Below are 20,953 nucleotides of genomic sequence, written 5' to 3' on the forward strand. Positions count from 1 at the left end.
TTCAAGTGAAACAGAAGAGGACAAAAATATGGGAACACCATGCCTAATATGGTGTAGGAAACTTATTGACATTAAAAAAAATCTTCCAATTGTCTCAGAATGGATAACTACAGGTCCGGTATGGTTATCAAGTGAATCTAACACCATTCTTCATGCAAAATAGTGGCAAGTGTAGGTAATGATGATTGAGGTGCGTAGAGATCACACGAACACATTTCTCTCCCAAGTAGACCACAAGGGCTCAATAATAAGATTTGGTGACTGTGGTGGCCAAGGGAGATGTGAAAATTCACCCTTGTGCTCACAAAATCAGTCCTGGATGACACAAGCTGTGTGAACAGGGACCCTGTTGTCTTGGAACACAGTATCACTATTGGGAAAACAGTGTGCTGTGGGATGGACATGATGAGACAAAATGGTCACATAATCCTTTGCAGTCATGCTACACTGTAGAGTGATGATGGGGCTGATGGAATACCATGATGTGGCTGCCTAAATCATCACTGAACCCCTGCCATGTTTCACTCTTGTGATTTAAACTCGACCAGAAGTTGGAAACAGTGTTAAACAAGACTAATCTAATCAAATGACTTTGTTCCAGTGCCCCATAGTCCATGTTTTATGGCTTTGTCACCATGTTTTCTTGTTATGAGAATTTGCATCACTGGAATTTCTAGCTGATCCTGCAGTTCCTTGCTTATGGAGCCCCCTTCCTGTTGTTTTGGTCCTGACCAGATTCATGAGTGTAACATTCATTTCTGCAGTGACTTTTGCAGCTGTTGTCCTCTTATTCTTCCTCTTCAGTGATCACTCAACACACACTTTTGTCCGCATTGTGACTTAGCAGGTGATGTTTGTCCACGTTCCCAGTATGCTGTATAAGTCTTCGATATTGTGCCTCTTGGAACACCAAACTAAGGCTCCCTCGGTTGCAGTAGCTCTCGCCATATAAGCACTAACAGTTTGCCCACAGTCAAATTCACTTAGCACCTACATAACATACTCACAGCTACACAGAATTCTGTTCCCAACATCACTGACACTTGCAACGTAATGAGGACATTGCACAGGTGTCGTTTGTGGTGAAATACAGCAGCACACTCACCAGGCTTGGCCAGCTTCTACATTTATGTTCAAGCATTCATTTTGCATGGTGTGTCCATATTTTCTTCCAACCCATGAATCTCCACTGTTGATAACCTAAGCTTGTTAGAGGTAACTGCACTATAGACCACCCTGTGTAGGCAGAAAAAAAATTTCAGTATAGCTCAGAAATTACATAAATTTCAATAAAATCTAATTTTTGTTGTATTAATAGATATTGCCAAATCATACAGGATGTCCCAGAAATGTTGTATCAAATTTCTGTGGGAGGTGGGGTACATCGTAAGGATTGAGAACTGAATAGCATCCCATGGCCACAAACATCAGGGATAAGTGGTAGCAGAGGTTTAAGATTGGAAAGGGAACCAGAGAGTAATTCACTTGAAATATTTATTGAGTATAATGAGTACACATGGTGTAGACATGAGTACAGCTCTAATGTTACAAAAGATGCTTTAAGTTTGCACCATCAGATGCCACAGATGCCTGGCACTGACGGAACATTGACTACCGGATATACTCAAACACACCAGGAGTTTCTTTAGTTGTAGCAGCTGTGCAGACGATTCGTGTGACAAGGTCTGTTTAAGATTTCACTGGATTGTGATACATGAGAGATTTCATTGCTTCCCACATAAAGAAATCGAGACTTGATAAATCAGTTGGGTGTGGGGGCCAGGAAACCGGTCCACCACCCCAAGCCATCGATGTGGCTATGACCTTTTCAAATGCCTACGAACAGCCAGTCCAATCTGAGTAGGTGCACCATCATGTTCGAACCATGTGCTGTGCCTCACATATGGTGGAACATCTTCAAGCAAGCCAGGAAAAACCTGTTCCAGAAAGGTCTGGTAATTTGTGGTGATTGGACAAGATGGTAAAAGGCGTGACCCAACAAAGCAGTTGCCACCCAAACCTGCCCACATATTAAGTGTGAAACAATGTTGTGCCATGTGGTGTCACACACTGGTGGGGGGTGGGGGGGGGGGTTTCTGGTCCCCAAAAAATCTTCGTTGTAGTGACTGAATTCGACAGCCCTAGTGAATGCGGCCTCATCAGTGAACAACACACAAGCTAGAAAATGCACATCTGTGCCACTTTGTTGCAGAAACCACTTTGCAAAATGTGCACATACAGGATAGTCATCAGGGTGCAATAATAGCACACTTTGGAGATGAAAGGCATGTAAGGACTCAATGTTCAAAACATTCTGGACACTGCTATGAGACATTCTTAAGTCCTAAGCAATGGCATGTATGGTGGTTCTTGGATTAGTCTCCATAGCATCAAACACACTTTCTTCACTAGTGACTGAACACACCAATTGCAGAACGCCCTCACTAGTGCCACTTCTTAATGACCCGTAATTGCAAAAATTTCAATGCAGATTTGCAAACAATCTGTGGTGCGGTTGATGTCTGTCTGGGAAGTGTTCTTAATAAATGTTTCCAGCACCTTATCGATTACACTCAGCTATTCAGTATATTAAGTGCATGTCTGCAAGCTCACCATTTGTGTACTGTTCCATGCTTCTTATGTTGGCTAATGCACGAACTATGAAATCCTCACATTCCAGTCTAGTACTCTTGTGTATAGCACTACCTAGTGGCCTACAATGACATTTCGTTGCAATGGGTTGCTATGCAGTTCTCAATGCTTATGATTGTAAACAAGTTTGTTGCAACACATTAGGGATGTCCCGTATAAGTCAGATACTAACTTTGTCTGGTGAAGTGATTTGTTTATGTGGATTTTTTAAGTAATCATATTGTTTGGGCTCCTCTACATCTACATCTACATGATTACTCTGCTACTCACAATAAAGTGCCTGGCAGAGGATTCAATGAACCACCTTCAAGCTGTCTCTCTACCATTCCACTCTCGAACGGCACACAGGAAAAACGAGCACTTTTTCTGTGTGAGCCCTGGTTTCTCCTATTTTATCATGATGATCATTTCTCCCTAAGTAGTTGGGTGCCAACAGAATGTTTTCGCAATCGGAGGAGAAAACTGGTGATTGGAACTTCATGAGAAGGTCCTGTCGCAACGAAAAACGCCTTTGTTTTAATGATTGCCACTCCAATTCACGTATCATGTCTGTAACACTATCTCCCCTATTTTGCAATAATACAAAATGGGCTGCTCTTCTTTGTACTTTTTCGATGTCACCCATCAGTCCCACCTGACGCGGATCCCACACCACACAGCAATACTCCAGAATAGGACTGACAAGCGTGGTGTGAGCAGTCTCTTTAGTAGACCTGTTGCACCTTCTAAGTGTTCTGCCAATGAATCACAGTCTTTGGTTTGCTCTACCCACAATATTATCTATGTGATCGTTCCAGTTTAGGTTATTTATAATTGTAATCCCTAAGTATTTAGTTGAATTTACAACCTTCAGATTTGTGTGACTTATCGTGTAATCAAAATGTAGCTGTTTTCTTTTTGTACTCATGTGAATAACTTCACACTTTTCCTTATCAGGGTCAATTGCCACTTATTGTACCATACACATATTTTATCTAAATCATTTTGCAAGTTGTTTTGATCATCTGATGACTTAACAAGGCAGTAAATGACAGCATCATCTGCAAACAATCTAAGACGGCTACTCAGATTGTCTCCTATGTCGTTAATATAGATCAGGAACAATAGAGGGCCTATAACACTTCCTTGGGGAACGCCAGATATTAATACTGTTTTACTCGATGACTTTCTGCCTATTACTACGAACTGTGACCTTTCTGACAGGAAATCACAAATTCAGTCGCACAACTGAGGCGTTACTCTGTAGGCACGCAGTTTGGTTAGAAAATGCTTGTGAGGTATGGTGTTGAAAGCCTTCTGGAAATCTAAAAATATGGAATCAATTTGACATCCCCTGTCGATAGCACTTATTACTTCATGAGTATAAAGAGATAGTTGTGTTTCACAAGAATAATATTTTCTGAAACCGTGCTGACTATGTGTCAATAAATCATTTTCTTCGAGGTACTTCATAATGTTCGAATACAGTATATGTTCCAAAACCCTACTGCAAATCAACGTTAGTGATATAGGCCTGTAATTCAGCGGATTACTCCTACTTCCCTTTTTGAGTATTGGTGTGACTTGAGCAATTTTCCAGTCTTTAGGTACAGATCTTTCTGTGAGCGAGTGGTTGTATACAATTGCTAAATATGGAGCTATTTTATCAGCATACTCTGAGAGGAACCTGACTGTTATACAATCTGGTCCGGAGGCCTTGCCTTTATTAAGTGATTTAAGCTGCTTCATTACACCGAGGATATCTGCTTCTATGTTTCTCATCTTGGCAGGTGTTCTTGATTGGAATTCAGGAATATTTACTTCGTCTTCTTTGGTGAAGGAGTTTCAGAAAACCGTGTTTAATAACTCTGCTTTAGTGGCACTGTCATCAGTGACTTCACCGTTGTTATCGCTCAGTGAAGGTATTGATTGCGTCTTGCCACTGGTATGCTTTATGTATGACCAGAATCTCCTTGGGTTTTCTGCCAGATTTCGAGACAGAATTTCGTTGTGGAAATTGTTAAAAGCATCTCACATTGAAGTACGCGCCATATTTCGAACTTCTGTAAAACTTTGCCAATCTTAGGGATTTTGCATTCTTTTAAGTTTGGCATGCTTTTTTTGTTGCTTCTGCTCCAACAATCTGACCCGTTTTGCGTACCATGGGGGATCAGTACCATCACTTATTAATTTATGTGGTATATATCTCTCAATTGCTGTTGATACTATCTCTTTGAAAACATTCCACAACTTTTTTACACTTACATGATCAGATCGGAAGGAGTAAAGACTGTCTCTTAAAAAGGCGTTAAGATCATTTTTATCAGCTGTTTTTAAAATAGATATACTTCGCGTTTCTTTTTGATGGTTGTAGGTGTTATGGTATTCAGCCTAGCAGCAACTGCCTTGTGGTCGCTAATCCCTGTATTCGTCACAATACTCACTATTTGTCCAGGATTATTTGTTGCTAAAAGTTCAGGCGTGCTTTCACTACCATTTACGCTTTGAGTGGGCTCATGAATTAATTCATTCAAATGAACAATCTTGGAATGCCATGCTGTAGTTAAATTATTTGTTTTGAATGGCTTATTGTCAGTGCATAGTCATTCAAAGTTTCCTTAACTCATAAGAAATCTGCTTCTTAATTTTCATTGTTTAAGAAATAAATGTTTAAATATAAACATGCTGTATGTATTTTGAAGGTGATCCAACATGAAGATGTGCCATAAACTGCAGTCATATGTGATAACATCAAGAGAATGCACTGTATGATATTGAGCAATGGGTGATTAAAGGTATATGATGCAACTGACACCACAGGCAACTTGTAAGGAAGAGTACAGTACTTTACATGAATGAGTTAACTATGGGGGAGGCTTGAGCAAGTAAGGGTGAAAGCGAATCTCTCACCATTCTGTGGGAAGCTCCAAAGAGAAACCAACATAATTTGTGCAATAATCCGTTAGTGTTGATGAGATGTGTGTCAACCACTCAATATTAAAAATGGACTAGCAATATAAGCAATAAGTAAAAGCTAGCGACCCTGTAGCAGCAGTGCCAGAAATATGTGAACAGACAAGAACTTCTTATTGCTGGCACCTATTAGCTGCTTCAGGTATCTGTCAGTGTACATACTCACCAATAGGCAAAATTCTGGAAATGTGCGGTGCAGATGGACGTGGGTCAGTAAAAAGCAATGGTAGTGCAAACTGAACCACCAAAAAGTACAGAAGCATTTTTGGGATTCCGTTTCTGTGAACCAGGGACCATGTGGGTCGAGCTTAATGCAAGCTCCCCACTGACATGTGAGGAAGTTTGTTTGGCGCTCTCAATTTGTTTCCACTTTTGCTTCAATCACATTTCGTTTTTGTCAATAGACACTGTAATTGGATTTCTTTTTTGTCACTTGTTCATTTACTTATTTGTGCAGAATAAATACATTTACAGCAAATGTGCACTTTATCAATTACCATCACCATACTGTCACCATAGCCTGACCATAGTATGTGGGTGCGACAGTACATAGGGCTCACTGCACGACTGACATGTAAGTGGTGATACTCACGTATTCCCACTTCAAACCTGCATTGAGAAAGACAAATTTGATTTCATCTGTAGGAAAGGTTAGGGTTAATAGAATGAGACTTTCACTCTGCAGCGGAGTGTGCGCTGATATGAAACCTCCTGGCAGATTAAAACTGTGTGCCAGACCGAGACTCGAACTCGGGACCTTTGCCTTTCGAGGGCAAGTGCTCTACCAACTGAGCTACCCAAGCACGACTCACGCCCCGCCCTCACAGCTTTACTTCTGGCAGTACCTCATCTCCTATCTTCCAAACTTAACAGAAGTTCGAGTCTCGGTCCGGCACACAGTTTTAATCTGCCAGGAAGTTTCATATCAGCGCACACTCCGCTGCAGAGTGAAAATCTCATTCTGGAAACATCCCCCAGGCTGTGGCTAAGCCATGTCTCCGCAATATCCTTTCTTTCAGGAGTGCTAGTTCTGCAAGGTTTGCAGAAGAGCTTTTGTTAAGTTTGGAAGGTAGGAGACGAGGTACTGGCAGAAGTAAAGCTCTGAGGACGGGTCGTGAGTCATGCTTGGGTAGCTCAGTTGGTAGAGCACTTGCCCGCGAAAGGCAAAGGTCCCGAGTTCGAGTCTCAGTCCGGCACACAGTTTTAATCTGCCAGGAAGATTCATATCAGCACACACTCCGCTGCAGAGTGAAAATCTCATTCTGGAAACATCCCCCAGACTGTGGCTAAGCCATGTCTCCGCAATATCCTTTCTTTCAGGAGTGCTAGTTCAGCAAGGTTCGCAGAAGAGCTTCTGTTAAGTTTGGAAGGTAGGAGACGAGGTAGTGGCAGAAGTAAAGCTGTGAGGACGGGGCGTGAGTCGTGCTTGGGTAGCTCAGTTGGTAGAGCATATGCCCGCGAAAGGCAAAGGTTAGGGTTAATGTTCCCTTGGATGCAAAAGGAATTCAACTGGTTGAAAATATATATGGGAAGAGGTCTGGATTACAAAAGGGAAAAAGTCTTTCATCTGGAAAGTGCATCTGCCCCCTTTGGTACTTTGGCAGTAGTAAAACTGAGGGGTTTCAAGTATGAATTGTTAGAATATCCACCCCGTTAACCAGATCTGACACATTTCGACTTCCACTTATTTCCGCGCTTAAAGAAATATATGGCTTGCCAGTGAAAAGGTTCCTGCAATGATACCTGGGTATTTTGCAAACCTTTCATAATCACACTTCAGACAGATAGTTCATTGGACAAAATGCCTTGATGTAAAAGGGGAATGTGCTAGAAAATAAGCACTTTCTAGCCAAACTTCAAAATTTTCTCTTTGCCCATATAGAGGATATTTTTTTCTGATCTTGAGAATTACTAATATTTTACACAGAGACATAATGTTTTTGGTTCAACTTTGCAATGAAACTTCACAAGTGCCCCTCTAGGCAGTGTTAAGTGTGATAATTTTTGCAATTGTTGTTATCAGTAGAACGTCCACACTCAGAAACCTTATTCAGTTTTCCTTATTTGTGGAAGTATTATACATTTCTTACAGCCTCACAATGACAATACACCAGTTGCAGCAAGTGATGTTAGCAGACAGAAGTTTTCTGACTGACGCACAGATGCCTTTGCGCACGCTTATGATTGCAAGTGGTCTTGCATGCGTGTGCCTGTCCACGTGTGTGTGTGTGTGTGTGTGTGTGTGTGTGTGTGTGTGTGTGTCCGTGTGTGTGTGTGTGTACGTGTGTGTGTGTGTGTGTGTGTGTGTGTGTGTGGGTGTGTGTGTGTGTGTGTGAGCACTCGTTTTTATCTTTCATAACTTGGAATAAGGACATTTTAATAATATCATAAGTGTTAAACTAAGTGTCTGGAGTGATTTTTTGCAGCCCCAGTATAATGCCAGCATGATCAAGGATTTATGGTGTCTGGGTCTTCTTGACCATCATATTTAATGATATTAGGAGCAACCCATCACAACAAAATTTAGTTACATACAGGGACGTTTAAGACCAGCCTTCTTCCTAGCCTGTCTGTTATGGCTGGTTAACTTCCACCAAACATAAGAAGAACTCTCATAATGTGATAAGCACACAAAATTTATTCTACTTCTCAGATTCCATTATATGACCCTGTCATATTGTGGCAGAACAAGTTGCCCATGTTTGATATGGAGACATTAGCAACCTTAATCATATAGGTCTAGTGTCAAGTGGCAGCTGGCATTAGAGATAGGCTTGGCTTGGGAATGGGAAAATTAAGAGAGTTAGAATTTGTGATTGCATGTATGATTTTATCATAATTTTCCTATGCATAATTACACATATGCATACAATTTATGAAGGAGCAGGCAAGGTGGGTGCATGTGTGTTACTTGAAAATGATTGAGAGGGACCTGACAGATGAGCAATGACAAGTTACAAGTCACAAGTTGTATATTACTGTTGTGGTATTACAAGCTTTAGTGACCAACACAGCAACTTCGTGTCACGGCCTCTACTGCATGCAGCAACAGTTCCTTAGTGATGCAATCTCTGCAATATTGCTCCCTCCTTTGTCAATGGTGATTGCACTCCTAGACAGCGTTCAACCGGAGTGGTGGCAATCTGCTTTGACCCTTAGAGGCTGACTACTGAAATGAGATTAGACTCTTCCCATTTACTTTTGTGGAATTGACCACTAGATGTCATGAGAGGTGGATCCATTAGTATAAAAGTATATTGTCTTGCCAGTAGAGAAACAGTAACAGCAGAATGCGTTTGTCAGGAGAGCTCAGTCACTTCAAATGTGTACTAATCATTGGCTGTCACCTGAATAGCAAATCCATCAGGGACATTTAAACCCTTCTAAAGCTGCACAAGTCAACTGTTCACACATGATTGTGAAGTGAAAACATGAACAACTGCAGGTAAACCAAGACCAGGCAGATCTCATGTACCAATGGACAGGGATCATTGTGCAATGTGGAGGGTGTTTGTAAAAAATTGCTTAAGATCAGCAGAAGGTTCTGAAGTGCTACTTGCAGACTAATTAGCACATTGACTCTACATAGGGAGCTAAAAAGAAAGGGGCACAGTGGTCGAGCAGCTCCTCATAAGACACACATTTGTTTAGTCAGTGCTAAGCAACACTTGAGGTGGCTAATGAGTGATATCACTAAACAGTGAGTAACTTGAAATGAGTGATTTGGAGGGATGAATCATCCTGTATGCTGTGGCAATCTGATGAAAGGGTTTGGGTTTGGTGGATACCTGGAGAATAGAGCAACATATATGAGGTAAGGATTTGTTTACATTAACATTTCTCAAATGGACTGGCCTGCCCAGAGGCCTGAACTGATCCCAATGGAACACCTTGGGGATAAGTTAGAATGTCAGCTTCACCACGGACCCCAGGTTCAACATCACTACTTTCTCTGGTTTTGGCCTTTGGGGAAGAGTGGACTGTTTGGCCCTTGGGGAAGAGTGGACTCCTCTGCAAACATTCAGGCACCTCATTGAAAGTGTCCCCAGCAGAGTTCCAGCCTTCAGGAAGGTGAATGGTTGGACACACCTCATATTAATGTCCACTAATAGGTTTGCAGATACTTTTGATCAGATAGTGTATATGTGAACAAAAGGCTGTACAAGATGTGTCCTGTCTCACATTTGACTTTCAGTTTGTGTTGACATCGTCTCCTTGGGTGGATATGATGATGTTTTGGAGTTTATAGTTTGAGTTCTTCAATGGATGATGTCCTAGGGGTAAACTCAAGAGACAAAGGTATGAGGTATCAGCAACATTGGCAGTGTTGACTACTAGGGATAAAAGCTACTTAAATAGAACAAGAACAGAGACAGTGTAGAGGAAAGTGTCAATAACTGTACCATCAGTGGTGTCACTGCTGTTTCCATTGCATTTTGGTGGTATTATTGGGATCAATTTTGTCGTGGCAGTAGCCAATGTTGGTTTTGGTCCAGTAGTTGGTGTACCATTGCTGATGCTATGGACTTTTCCACTTTGAGATTACTCTAAAACCTAATCAGTGGTCCATATGTGGTGTTGATATTAAGCAGTTTCATGATGTCATCATATGGGGGCCATTTGATATGCATGTCATCAATCTGCTGCTGAACTAAAGCTTTGTAGCCTTGTCAATTGCTTCTCTGGCTTCGGTCTCCTCTTCTGGTGAGTAACACATGTTATTGTTCTTTGCATTGTAGCACAATATGCCCTTCTTCGTGTATCACATACAACCATTTACTATATTCAAGCTGCAGCCATCAGGTGTACAAACGATGGACGACCTTCTGCCTGCAGCTGTGGTAGATTCTCATAAGAGGTTGTAACATGTCTGTCTTGCATGTCTCCTTTTGATCATTTGAGTGTGGCTTAAAGGACTGTTTGCAAAAATGATGATGTAATCTCAGATAACTCCATTGGCATTGCATTGGAGTTAGATAATTGTACTGTCTCTTGCTATCATCAGTGCTTCATATATCGTGCTGTGGTGCTGTGTCTATTTCTCCAGTAGGTTGCCTGCATAGCAATAGGCTAGGTCAGGATATGTTAAAGATCACGGTTCTGTGAGGTGATCAGGGGTACATGCAGTACATAGCTGAGGTTATCAGTGGTAGCAAAATCATCAGCTTCTGTGATGTTTATTAGCTCAGAGTAATCAGCATGTGGTATGTGGATGTTCTTGCTCTGGCTTTGAAGTAGTGTTAACTTTTGAATTATTTGCTGCAAATGTATGTAATAAGTATCAATGATAGCTCTTTGTGCACTTCTATTGGCATTTGTGATATAGTGGAGGCCATCTTTTACCAGGCAGAAAACGGCGAAGCAGTAGCTTATTAGACTCTAGCATTATGATTAGGGTGGCTAGTGCATGTATCTGTTTGTATAAATTGTAAGGTATGACTGTAACTTCTACAACCCTATGTCTAGTGCAGATTCATTCTGTGCTAAGTGTTCTGCTGTCACTTTATCACTTCTGAGGACTTTGTTAATGGGAAAAATGCCAAGCTGCACCATTGTTCAGAGTCCATGTTAAATTGTATGTCCCTCTATAACTACCACATAACATCTCCAATAGGAATTTCAAACTATCCTTAGGGTTGACAACAATTTTACCTTTTTCACTGCTGTATTCTTATGGATGTTCTGCATAAAAAGCATCATGTACATACCAACATTCTGATATTTGTGCCTTACAAATTCTGGTAACAGAAGCATATTCCTCAAGTGTCTCTTGTCATTTTTATAGATCAGTGAAAGGAAGATATTTTACAGGGTGCCATCCAATAGAGTTTAGTTATATTTTTGCCAGGTGATTCAAGTACATGCACAGAGCAGCACTAACTGATCCTGTTGTATGTCCTTCCAGTTTGCCATTCACACCAGTGTACTGTGTCTTATTACGTGGGGATCCACAGGAGTCTGTTTTCCATTACTGTTGAGTGCTTCCTGAATAAAGCCATATTTGTGTTACTTGCACTGGACTTGTGTATGTGGTTACTACAGTCAGACTTTCAATGATCTCATCAGTGAATGGGTATACGTTGTGATTCAATATTTATCGTTGTCTTTGCTCCTTCTCTTGCTGAAATTCAGTTATTCTATTTGCCTCTGTTAATAACTTTTTTTCAGTTTTCTATAAGTTTTCATTAATAGGTTTACGTTTGTTAATGTCTCTCATACTTCTAAAAGGTACATGTCTTAAACTTCTGTTGTAGTAAGATTCTTATTATTTCAGGTGACTGGTTACAGAGCATTAATGGTCAGGAGGTCAGTGGACAAACACTTGATGCAGTTCTGTCAGCAGTGAAGCCCCCTTGTGAGGTAAGTCAGTGTTTGTATGTCAGTCAAAACTACAATGCCCTCTAACAATTAAATTTAAGAATATTCTTTCAATTTGCAATGTTATAAGAAGCCAGCCCATGGAGCAAGAGGCTGTGATGAGTGATTTGACAGTTCGCGGTGTCTACCCAATAAAGTGAGGAATACGGGAGGCTGAGTGCCGGATGTGGGTCTTTCACAAGGCTGGAGCATACAAGCTTAACTGAAGGGTTGAATGCAATGGAATGACAGCGAAGGGGGTTAAAGTGACAGATGAATATTATATTTTCAATGAAACCGTGTTACAGATCCTACAGACATGATACAGAAAAATGAAGTACACCAGAAAAATCAATGAGCTGAACTCATTGCAACTTCGAGTATGATTCTAGAATAAATACAGGGTGTCCAGCAAAGAGGTCCCTGATTACAAAATTCAGTACCTTGAAAATTAACATTGATATATAAGTGCAACAAATGGTATGTTTATTGTGAGAGCTTGTAAGAATTTTAGTCAGAAGTTTCAAAATAGTTCAAAATGCTGCTGACAGATGGCTCTGTAATCACAATATGTAATGCCTTTAAGTAGTCTGTTGCAGCTCAAAGTGAATATGAAAGAGGATTAGCATGCTGAAGGAAAAGGTTGAAATCGTGTAATCCATTGAACAACATGTTTCTCTGGTCCTGTAATACCACAGGTTAATACACAGTCCTTTGGCAGCAAGGCACAGTTTTCAAACACAATTTAATGTTTTCAAAAGGATCCGATGCAAAAACCATTTGTTAGCTCTTCACCAAATTGCAACAGACAGACTGCATGATTGATGATCTAGCGGGTAATGATGTCCCAAGGCAGACTGTAGTTACTCTTGAAAATATTACCTTGGCTTCTGGAATAATTCAGCAAAATCCAAGGAAATCCATCTGAAAAATTGCAGCAGAGACTGGTTTGAAGCATTCCAGTAGGCAGGAAATACTGAGACAGAGCCAACACATGTTTTGATTCAAAATTCAAATCCATCAGGCCATATCTTTATGTGCTAAAAGATAGATAGCTGACTTTGCAAACAATATTCTCACTATTATTGATAATGAAGGACTCGATGTTTGCTGCACCTGTTTCACAGATGAAGAACATTTCCACCAGAGTCGAGTCATGAATAAACAAAACTAGTGATTTTGGGCTTCCGAAAATCCCCATTTGTGTGGAGTGTTTGGGCTGCAATATGCAGTAGAGGCATTATTGGCTTTTTATCATGCAAGGGCCCATCACTAGTGAATATTACATTGTAGTTTTTGAACAATTTGTCACCACACAGGTAGTGTTGGAGGACTTGACTAGTCATCAAGTGGGGCGGGGGCCAGACCACATCGCACTGAACAGATGTTTTGCTTTCTCAATGAATAGTTCGGGAATAGAGCCATTGCATTGGATTAATGCAAATTTATTGGTGCAAGGGTGGATTGGCCTCCATATTCGTCCAGTGTGACTCCTTGTGACTGTCTACTGCAACCATCCCGCCATTCTGGATGGCCTTGAATTGACAATCTGTGTGGCATCTGAATCCATTTCTGTTGAGAAACTGGTGGATGTGATGGCAAATTTTATAGTTCATTTGCAGCATCTCCATACTGCAAGTGGTGGACTTCTCGAAAAAATTGTGATGTGACTGCAGAGACTTCTTGCAGAGGACAAGATTAATTACACACAATGTTACTGTACAAGATGCACAGTGTACAGTGCCATCTCTTAGCAGCTTTTTGAATTATTTCAAAACTTCTGTATAAAATTCTTACAGCTTTCATTATATATGACGGTAGTTTCTGTTCCCGAAAGAACAGTCACTGTTAATGACCATCCAGCTTTGCTAGAATGAAATGATAATTAAATGGACACCCTCGCTGCAACCAGGCATTTATATACTTCATTGGGGACATGTTGAAAATGTGTGCCCCGACCGGGACTCGAACCCGGGATCTCCTGCTTACATGGCAGATGCTCTATCCATCTGAGTCACCGAGGGCACAGAGGATAGTGCGCCTGCAGGGACTTATCCCTTGCACGCTCCCCGTGAGACCCACATTCCCAACACGTCCACATCACTACATTCGTATTGCGCCTAATAGATGTACGTACAGGACTTGGTAGATTAATCTGCCACGAGTAATGAGTATGATGGGCAAACATCTATTAGGCGCACTACGAATGTTGTGATGTGGACATGTTGGGAATGTGGGTCTCATGGGGAGCGTGCGAGGGATAAGTCCCTGCAGGCACACTATCCTCTGTGCCCTCAGTGACTCAGATGGATACAGTGTCTGCCATGGAAACAGGAGATCCCAGGTTCGAGTCCCAGTCGGGACACACATTTTCAACATGTCCCCAATGAAGTATATAAGTGCCTGGTTGCAGCGAGAGTGTCAATTTAATTATCATTTCATTCTAGCAAAGCTGCATGGTCATTAATGGTAACTGTTCTTTCGGGAACAGATACTACCGTCATATATAGTTAAAATATGGCTTCCCAGCCATTGACCATCGTGTGCGAATGCACACGCTATGCTCAAACTTGTACTGGACTTGGTAGATGAATCTGCCACGAGTAATGAGTATGATGGGCAAACATCTATTAGGCGCACTACGAATGTTGTGATGTGGACATGTTGGGAATGTGGGTCTCATGGGGAGCGTGCGAGGGATAAGTCCCTCCAGGCACACTATCCTCTGTGCCCTCAGTGACTCAGATGGATACAGTGTCTGCCATGGAAACAGGAGATCCCAGGTTCGAGTCCCAGTCGGGACACACATTTTCAACATGTCCCCAATGAAGTATATAAGTGCCTGGTTGCAGCGAGGGTGTCAATTTAATTATCATTTCATTCTAGCAAAGCTGCATGGTCATTAATGGTAACTGTTCTTTCGGGAACAGATACTACCGTCATATATAGTTAAAATATGGCTTCCCAGCCATTGACCATCGTGTGCGAATGCACACGCTATGCTCAAACTTGTACGGGACTTGGTAGATTAATCTGCCACGAGTAATGAGTATGATGGGCAAACATCTATTAGGCACACTACGAATGTAGTGATGAGGACATGTTGGGAATGTGGGTATCACGGGGAGCGTGCAAGGGATAAGTCCCTGCAGGCGTACTATCCTCTGTGCCCTCGGTGACTCAGATGGATAGAGCGTCTGCCATGTAAGCAGGAGATCCCGGGTTCGAGTCCCGGTCGGGGCACACATTTTCAACATGTCCCCAATGAAGTATATAAATGCCCGGTTGCAGCAAGGGTGTCCATTTAATTATCTTTTCATTACAGCTTTCACAATAAGCACACCTTTTGTTACACTTGTGTATCGATCTTAGTTTCAAGATATTTAATTCTGGAATCAGGGACTCCTTTACTGGACACCCCTGAAAGTTACTATTGTTTTTCATTATGATAGATTATGAAATTAATAACAACTGACTTATTTGAGAAATCTAATTGTATGAAGTAGAAGATGAACACCACAATGCACTACATTTCAAATATTGCATGGATATAAATAATTGCATATCAGTTTATTAAAAGTGTATGATGTGCAGATGTGCCAAGGCTATACATCCTCAACAGTTACGTGTAATATGGATGTAGCACAAGTTTGCCAGATCCTTACTTAATCTTAATAATGTATGTGTACCCACAATTTACTATTCCATGTGTAATTATAATTTTATGTAGGCCTTAAGTTTTGACAAAGTTTTGTCGCACTGTAAAACTGGATGTAAACATGCCTTGTGAATTTTGTCAATAACTTGTTTAATACCATGTTGTTATTTGAATGAAAGGTCACAAAATGACTGCAATAATTTTCTTTGTTTTGTGCTATCTTATATGTGGGTACAGTTACTTGAATAGTGGTCATTATTTAAGAGTCTAGCTTGGATTTAGTAGTGTGTAACATCACAGAAGGTATGTAAGTAGTTTAATTGAAAATGTAACATTCATTTTTCATTTCAATCACCTAAGTATGTTGCTTTTTGTCATCTTTGGTCAGTGTTGGTGAGTATGCTATTGTCAAAGGGCTTGCAACTGAGCAGCCATGTGAGTTACATACGTTAACTTTTCATTGGACTTGGAGTAATTGTGCAAGCACGACTTACAGACTTTAACTTTTCATGGCACTTAAATAATTTGACTTTGTTTCCTGGTGATTGATTTAGTTTTACTTTATGAACTATAACTTTGTTTGCATGATTGAGGCAGCTATGAATTATAATTATGTGTTGCACTTGATATTTTTGATAGTGTAGTTAAGGACTTATCCACATTTTTGCAGTGGTTATTTGAGATAGCAAACTTTTGTTTACAATGCAATTGATGGTGGAAAATTGCCTTTGCAAGTTTGCTGTTGATTTTTGTGAGTTACTGTGCAGTTAAATTACCTTTACTCACTCATTTCTGTATTTGATGCTCTGCTCTCACTACATACTTTAATTATTGTCTAATTTTTATTTTTTTGTTTAAATCCACAGTTTATGTGACACCACCATTCACACATATGTGAACATTATTTAATAAACATTTATTTGGTTTAAAGTGTAGCTCTGTGATTTCAACAACATCATTAATCCTGCAGAATTTATCCAATCATTTCTCATATTTTTATATTATTCACTAATTTGTCTGCTAATGAAAAGTGGTTTGACATTCAAGTCTGTGTTAAATGTAAAGTCTTTAAAGCAGTGTTGCATGGCCGACCCCTCTGCTAAGAATGAGTCAAGTCAACAAATTAGGTCATACATTGCTCACACTGAGATTGGCATATAAAACTGTGGTGTGCCCATAAGTTGTCATAGAAAATAATTTCCGTGGTAACTGTAACAGTCTTGTGATACTTCCAAGTCACTCAGTTGCAGTGTTACAAAGCAACTATAGTGAGGGCATCACAGCTTCACAATTCTCTGACTTTCCAGACTCTGAGGAAGTGACTTTTCTGTTACAGTGGTATTGGGTGCATGCCAAACCACCATGTCATGTGCATCAGCACAACAGTAATTGGTCATTCTATGAATCAGTGCTACATTTTTGGTCAGCTATCCAGAATTATGTTTTCTGTTGATTCCCTAAATTGCTTAAGGCAAATTCCAGGGTGACTGCTTTGAATAGGATATGCCCAGTTTCTTTTCCAATCCTTCCCCAATCCAAGCTGGTACTTGATGGGATATTACTCTCTGTTCTTCCTTCCCAGTTCTGAATAACAATCTGTTAACAAGTTTGTTTGATTTGAAAGCCACCACAAGCCTTCAGCTTTTTAAAGTACTCGAAACTCTATATTTGAACTCACTCTCTCTCTCTCTCTCTCTCTCTCTCTCTCTCTCTCTCTCTGTGTGTGTGTGTGTGTGTGTGTGTGTGTGTGTGTGTGTGTGTGTACTGGATGTTTGCCAGTAATTTGAATAATGTTATGTCTGGTTAAAAAAGGTTATTATTGTATTACAGGTCACTTTAATACTCCAACGTATAGCAGGTTACGAAGTCACTATAGATGAATATCAGGATAACCAGAGAAAGGTTTGTTTTAACTTTTATATAATTTAATATATTTTACCTAATTTCTGACCATGAAAATTAAACACAAATGTTAATTCTTGCTATGGTAGAATGGTAGCTTCTAATGTAGCAGCTCCAAAAATACATGTTCTTTGTTTTTGGAGACTGTTAATTATTTTTAGGATTATGCTACAAATTATTTAGTTTCTGTATGTAAAGTTTGGAGTCATTGGCATGTTTTCCCCCCACTACTTTGACATATTTGTAAGGATGTTAGTTCTTCAGGATCATTTTAAACTAAGTCATTGAGTATTTCCTTTTGATTTCATGTGTCCTTCTTACCTTCTATTTGCGTTAGCTTTGTTACTTCTAGTTGTTGGTCACTATGTGGACATCTTATAGTTTTGCCTTGATTTATGTAAATTTGCTTTTCAGTTATATTTCTCAAAAATTGGAACTTACGAATGGGTTCTTAAACCAGTCATTGCTCTACCACATTACCTCTTTATTTCTTTGTGAACAATCCTTCTCCGATCAGAAATACCTTCCAGAAATAATAGAGCAAGTACAGCATCCACATTTCTATATTTGATTCATAAATCCCTGTCTCTTTTACTCATCCAGTCTTCTTATGACACCACAAGCACTGTGACCTAATTGAAACAGGCAAAAACACATAACATATAAATTATGTAGGTGCATAATTTTTTGACCTCAGTTCACAATTTGATTCTTCATTTCAGTTTTATGCAACTAGTGTTGACGTACGGAGTGGTTTGAAACAAAGGAATGGTATAAAGAATGATGGAAAAAGACTAGAGGAAGTAGAATCCACTAGATTCCTACATGTCTCTGTGGAGAATGAGGTGAAATTTAAGCAGTGTATTAAACTGTCAAAAACTGAGCTCAACCGTACATTCATTAAGAATACAGACAAACAGCTTTTCATTAAGAATACAGACAAACAGCTTCTGCGCATATTATACCATGGACTCTGAATTATACGTGCAGTATTGAGCAACAGAACAGAGAAAGTCAAACATTCAGGAAACAAAATGGGTGGCACATTCGAAAAAAGATAGTCTTTTAAGAAAAAGGCCATTTTAAATGTGCGCAAATTGCTTCAAAAGTGTGTGCCTTTTGATCTATATATCTGTATACAAAGGTAAAATGATAATATGATATACAGGGTGTCCATAATTAAAGTTCCAGTTTCAGAATTCTGTAGAAAGAGAACCACTGCTCAGAATGACATGAAATTTGAACAGCATGTTATTGATACAAGGAGAAACACCATGGAAAAAAATAATAAAAAATTTATCAATAGATGATGTGGTAAGTGTCTTAATGTAAATGGAGTCGATCACAAATGACAGATGAATCACAATACAGTGGCTGAGTTTTGAGTTGCACATAACACCATCAACAATATTCAATGTTCATGACTGTACAAATTTGGCAGTCAACATTTGTGGCACTGTTAATAAGGTATGCCTGTCCACCACAGGGAGGTCATATCAGGTCGGGTGGGAAAAATTGGTTTTTAATTGTCATGAGGCAAAAAAACCACCTAAGAAGCAAAATGACATCAGTTTCTGTTTGTCGTGCGACTGATGCATGGCATGAAATTTATAAACAGCATGTTCCATAACAGATAGAAGTGCCTCGGGGATAACATTCAGAATATGTTGTGCAATGCATGCCTTCAGTTCAGCTACATTCTTAATTGGAACACTGAACACAACACCTTTCAGATAGCCCCACAGCCAGAAGTCACAGATCAGGTGATCTGGACGGCCAGACTGTAGGGATAAGGTGGTTGTTAATTCCAGCATTTTTTAACTGCCTTTGCAGCAGCCCCTTCACTGGCTGTGCAATGTACGAAGAAGCACCATCGTGCATACAAATTGCATACAAATGATCTCTCTCTCTCTCTCACACACACACACACACACACACACACACACACACACTGGTGAAGCGTCGGAATGACATTGGTGTGCAAAAGACTCTCATAGTATTTACCAGTTATTGGTACATGTAAGAAGACCCACAGGATTCATCTACTCGAAAAAATACAGCCATAAATAAAGGATGCCATCAACCCACACCACACAGTCATCTTTCCAGACTGAAATGGTACAAGTTTATGTGCATGCAGATTTTCTGTTATTCATATTCTGCAATTCTGCGTATTGATGTGGCCTTGGGGATGATCATGGCCTTCATCAGTGCACAGAATGTTCCATGGCCATTCATTGCCCACTTCCATGTGAGCAAGAAATTCCAGAGCAAAAAATCATCTCACTCTCAGGTCAGCAGGAAGCAACTCCAGAACATGGGTGATTTTGTATGGCTAGCAGTGCAGGAAGTTTTGTCGGATTTTACGCACTGTGCCCACAGGCATGTTCAATGTTCGGGCAATTCCTCATGCAGTTCATGTTGGCACACCACCACTTGACCCCTCATTCAGAGCTGTGGCCACATCTTTGACGGATGTAGGATCAACTGCTTTCCTCCCTCTGTCACATTGCACTTCAAAAGAATTTTGTTTTCTTTTCTCCAGACCCTCAGCAGACACCAGATGAATGTCTTTTGTCATACCCTTGAGTGTTTGGAACTTCTGCAGGGCTGCTGGTGTACAGTCACCATTCTTGTAAAAGGACTTTACAAACAGTGCAAGATCCTTCATGCAGACTGTCATGTTGGGCGTTTCAGATCAGACTAAGGAACAGCTGTGTGCCGCATATCTGTTGGTGTGCATGTTCTGATGCTTATAGCACCGTATATTGGTCAAATTTTTGTTAATTTTTTTGGTTCCGCTATGTTTCCCCTTGCACTGATAATAAGCTGTTCAAAGTTGACATCATTCAGAGCAGTAACAGTGGTTGTCTTTTTACAGCATTTTGAAACTGGAAGTTTAATTATGGACACCCTGTATACAAAATAGTCAGAGTGGAAAACAAATGCAGGTGACCACATTCACATTGAAGAACTAGTTAAGAAGCACATCTCACCAACTGACAATGAATATGACACTGATACACCTGAACTCCAGCAGCCACATTGTGGTGTATTGTACACATCACTATCATTTCTCCCATTTCCTGTTCCATTTGCAAACTGGGCAGGGAAAGAATGACTGTTAGTGAGCCCACACAGTAGCTTCAGTTTCTCTGATTTTCTTGTTGTGGATGAATGTGGGAGGAAGTAATATGTACATTTTTGGAATTTTAACAGTAAACATCTCTATGAAGCACAATGTGTAACAGCTTAGGGGGGCTATATTGCCCTCTTATTGTCTCTTACTTTTCTCTATTGTATATCTGTGTTAAGCATAATTCATAATGCCTAACCTAATATAATGTAATCACAAAACTTATGAACTATTTACTGCCTGAGGTTAATTGTGTCATTCAAGCTAACTGATAGGTCAACAGAACAAGCACTTAC

General features: G+C 40.2%; 1 protein-coding gene and 1 non-coding gene across 3 annotated transcripts in view; one reads left to right on the top strand and one right to left on the bottom strand.

Moving 5' to 3' along the window:
- The window catches only part of LOC124555474 (protein inturned), a 263,483-nt gene that overhangs the window by 29,977 nt on the left and 212,553 nt on the right, over positions 1-20,953 (top strand). For both annotated transcript variants that reach the window (XM_047129398.1, XM_047129399.1), the window contains exons 5-6: positions 11,879-11,964; positions 17,450-17,521. In XM_047129398.1, the coding sequence (XP_046985354.1) occupies positions 11,879-11,964; positions 17,450-17,521 (158 nt within the window). The remainder of the gene's footprint in view (positions 1-11,878; positions 11,965-17,449; positions 17,522-20,953) is intronic.
- Positions 6,334-6,408, bottom strand: Trnas-cga. The gene has a single exon. It is a non-coding gene; the product is annotated as a tRNA-Ser (tRNA).

Source organism: Schistocerca americana, chromosome X (assembly GCF_021461395.2).
Source record: "Schistocerca americana isolate TAMUIC-IGC-003095 chromosome X, iqSchAmer2.1, whole genome shotgun sequence".
Classification (NCBI taxonomy): domain Eukaryota; kingdom Metazoa; phylum Arthropoda; class Insecta; order Orthoptera; family Acrididae; genus Schistocerca; species Schistocerca americana.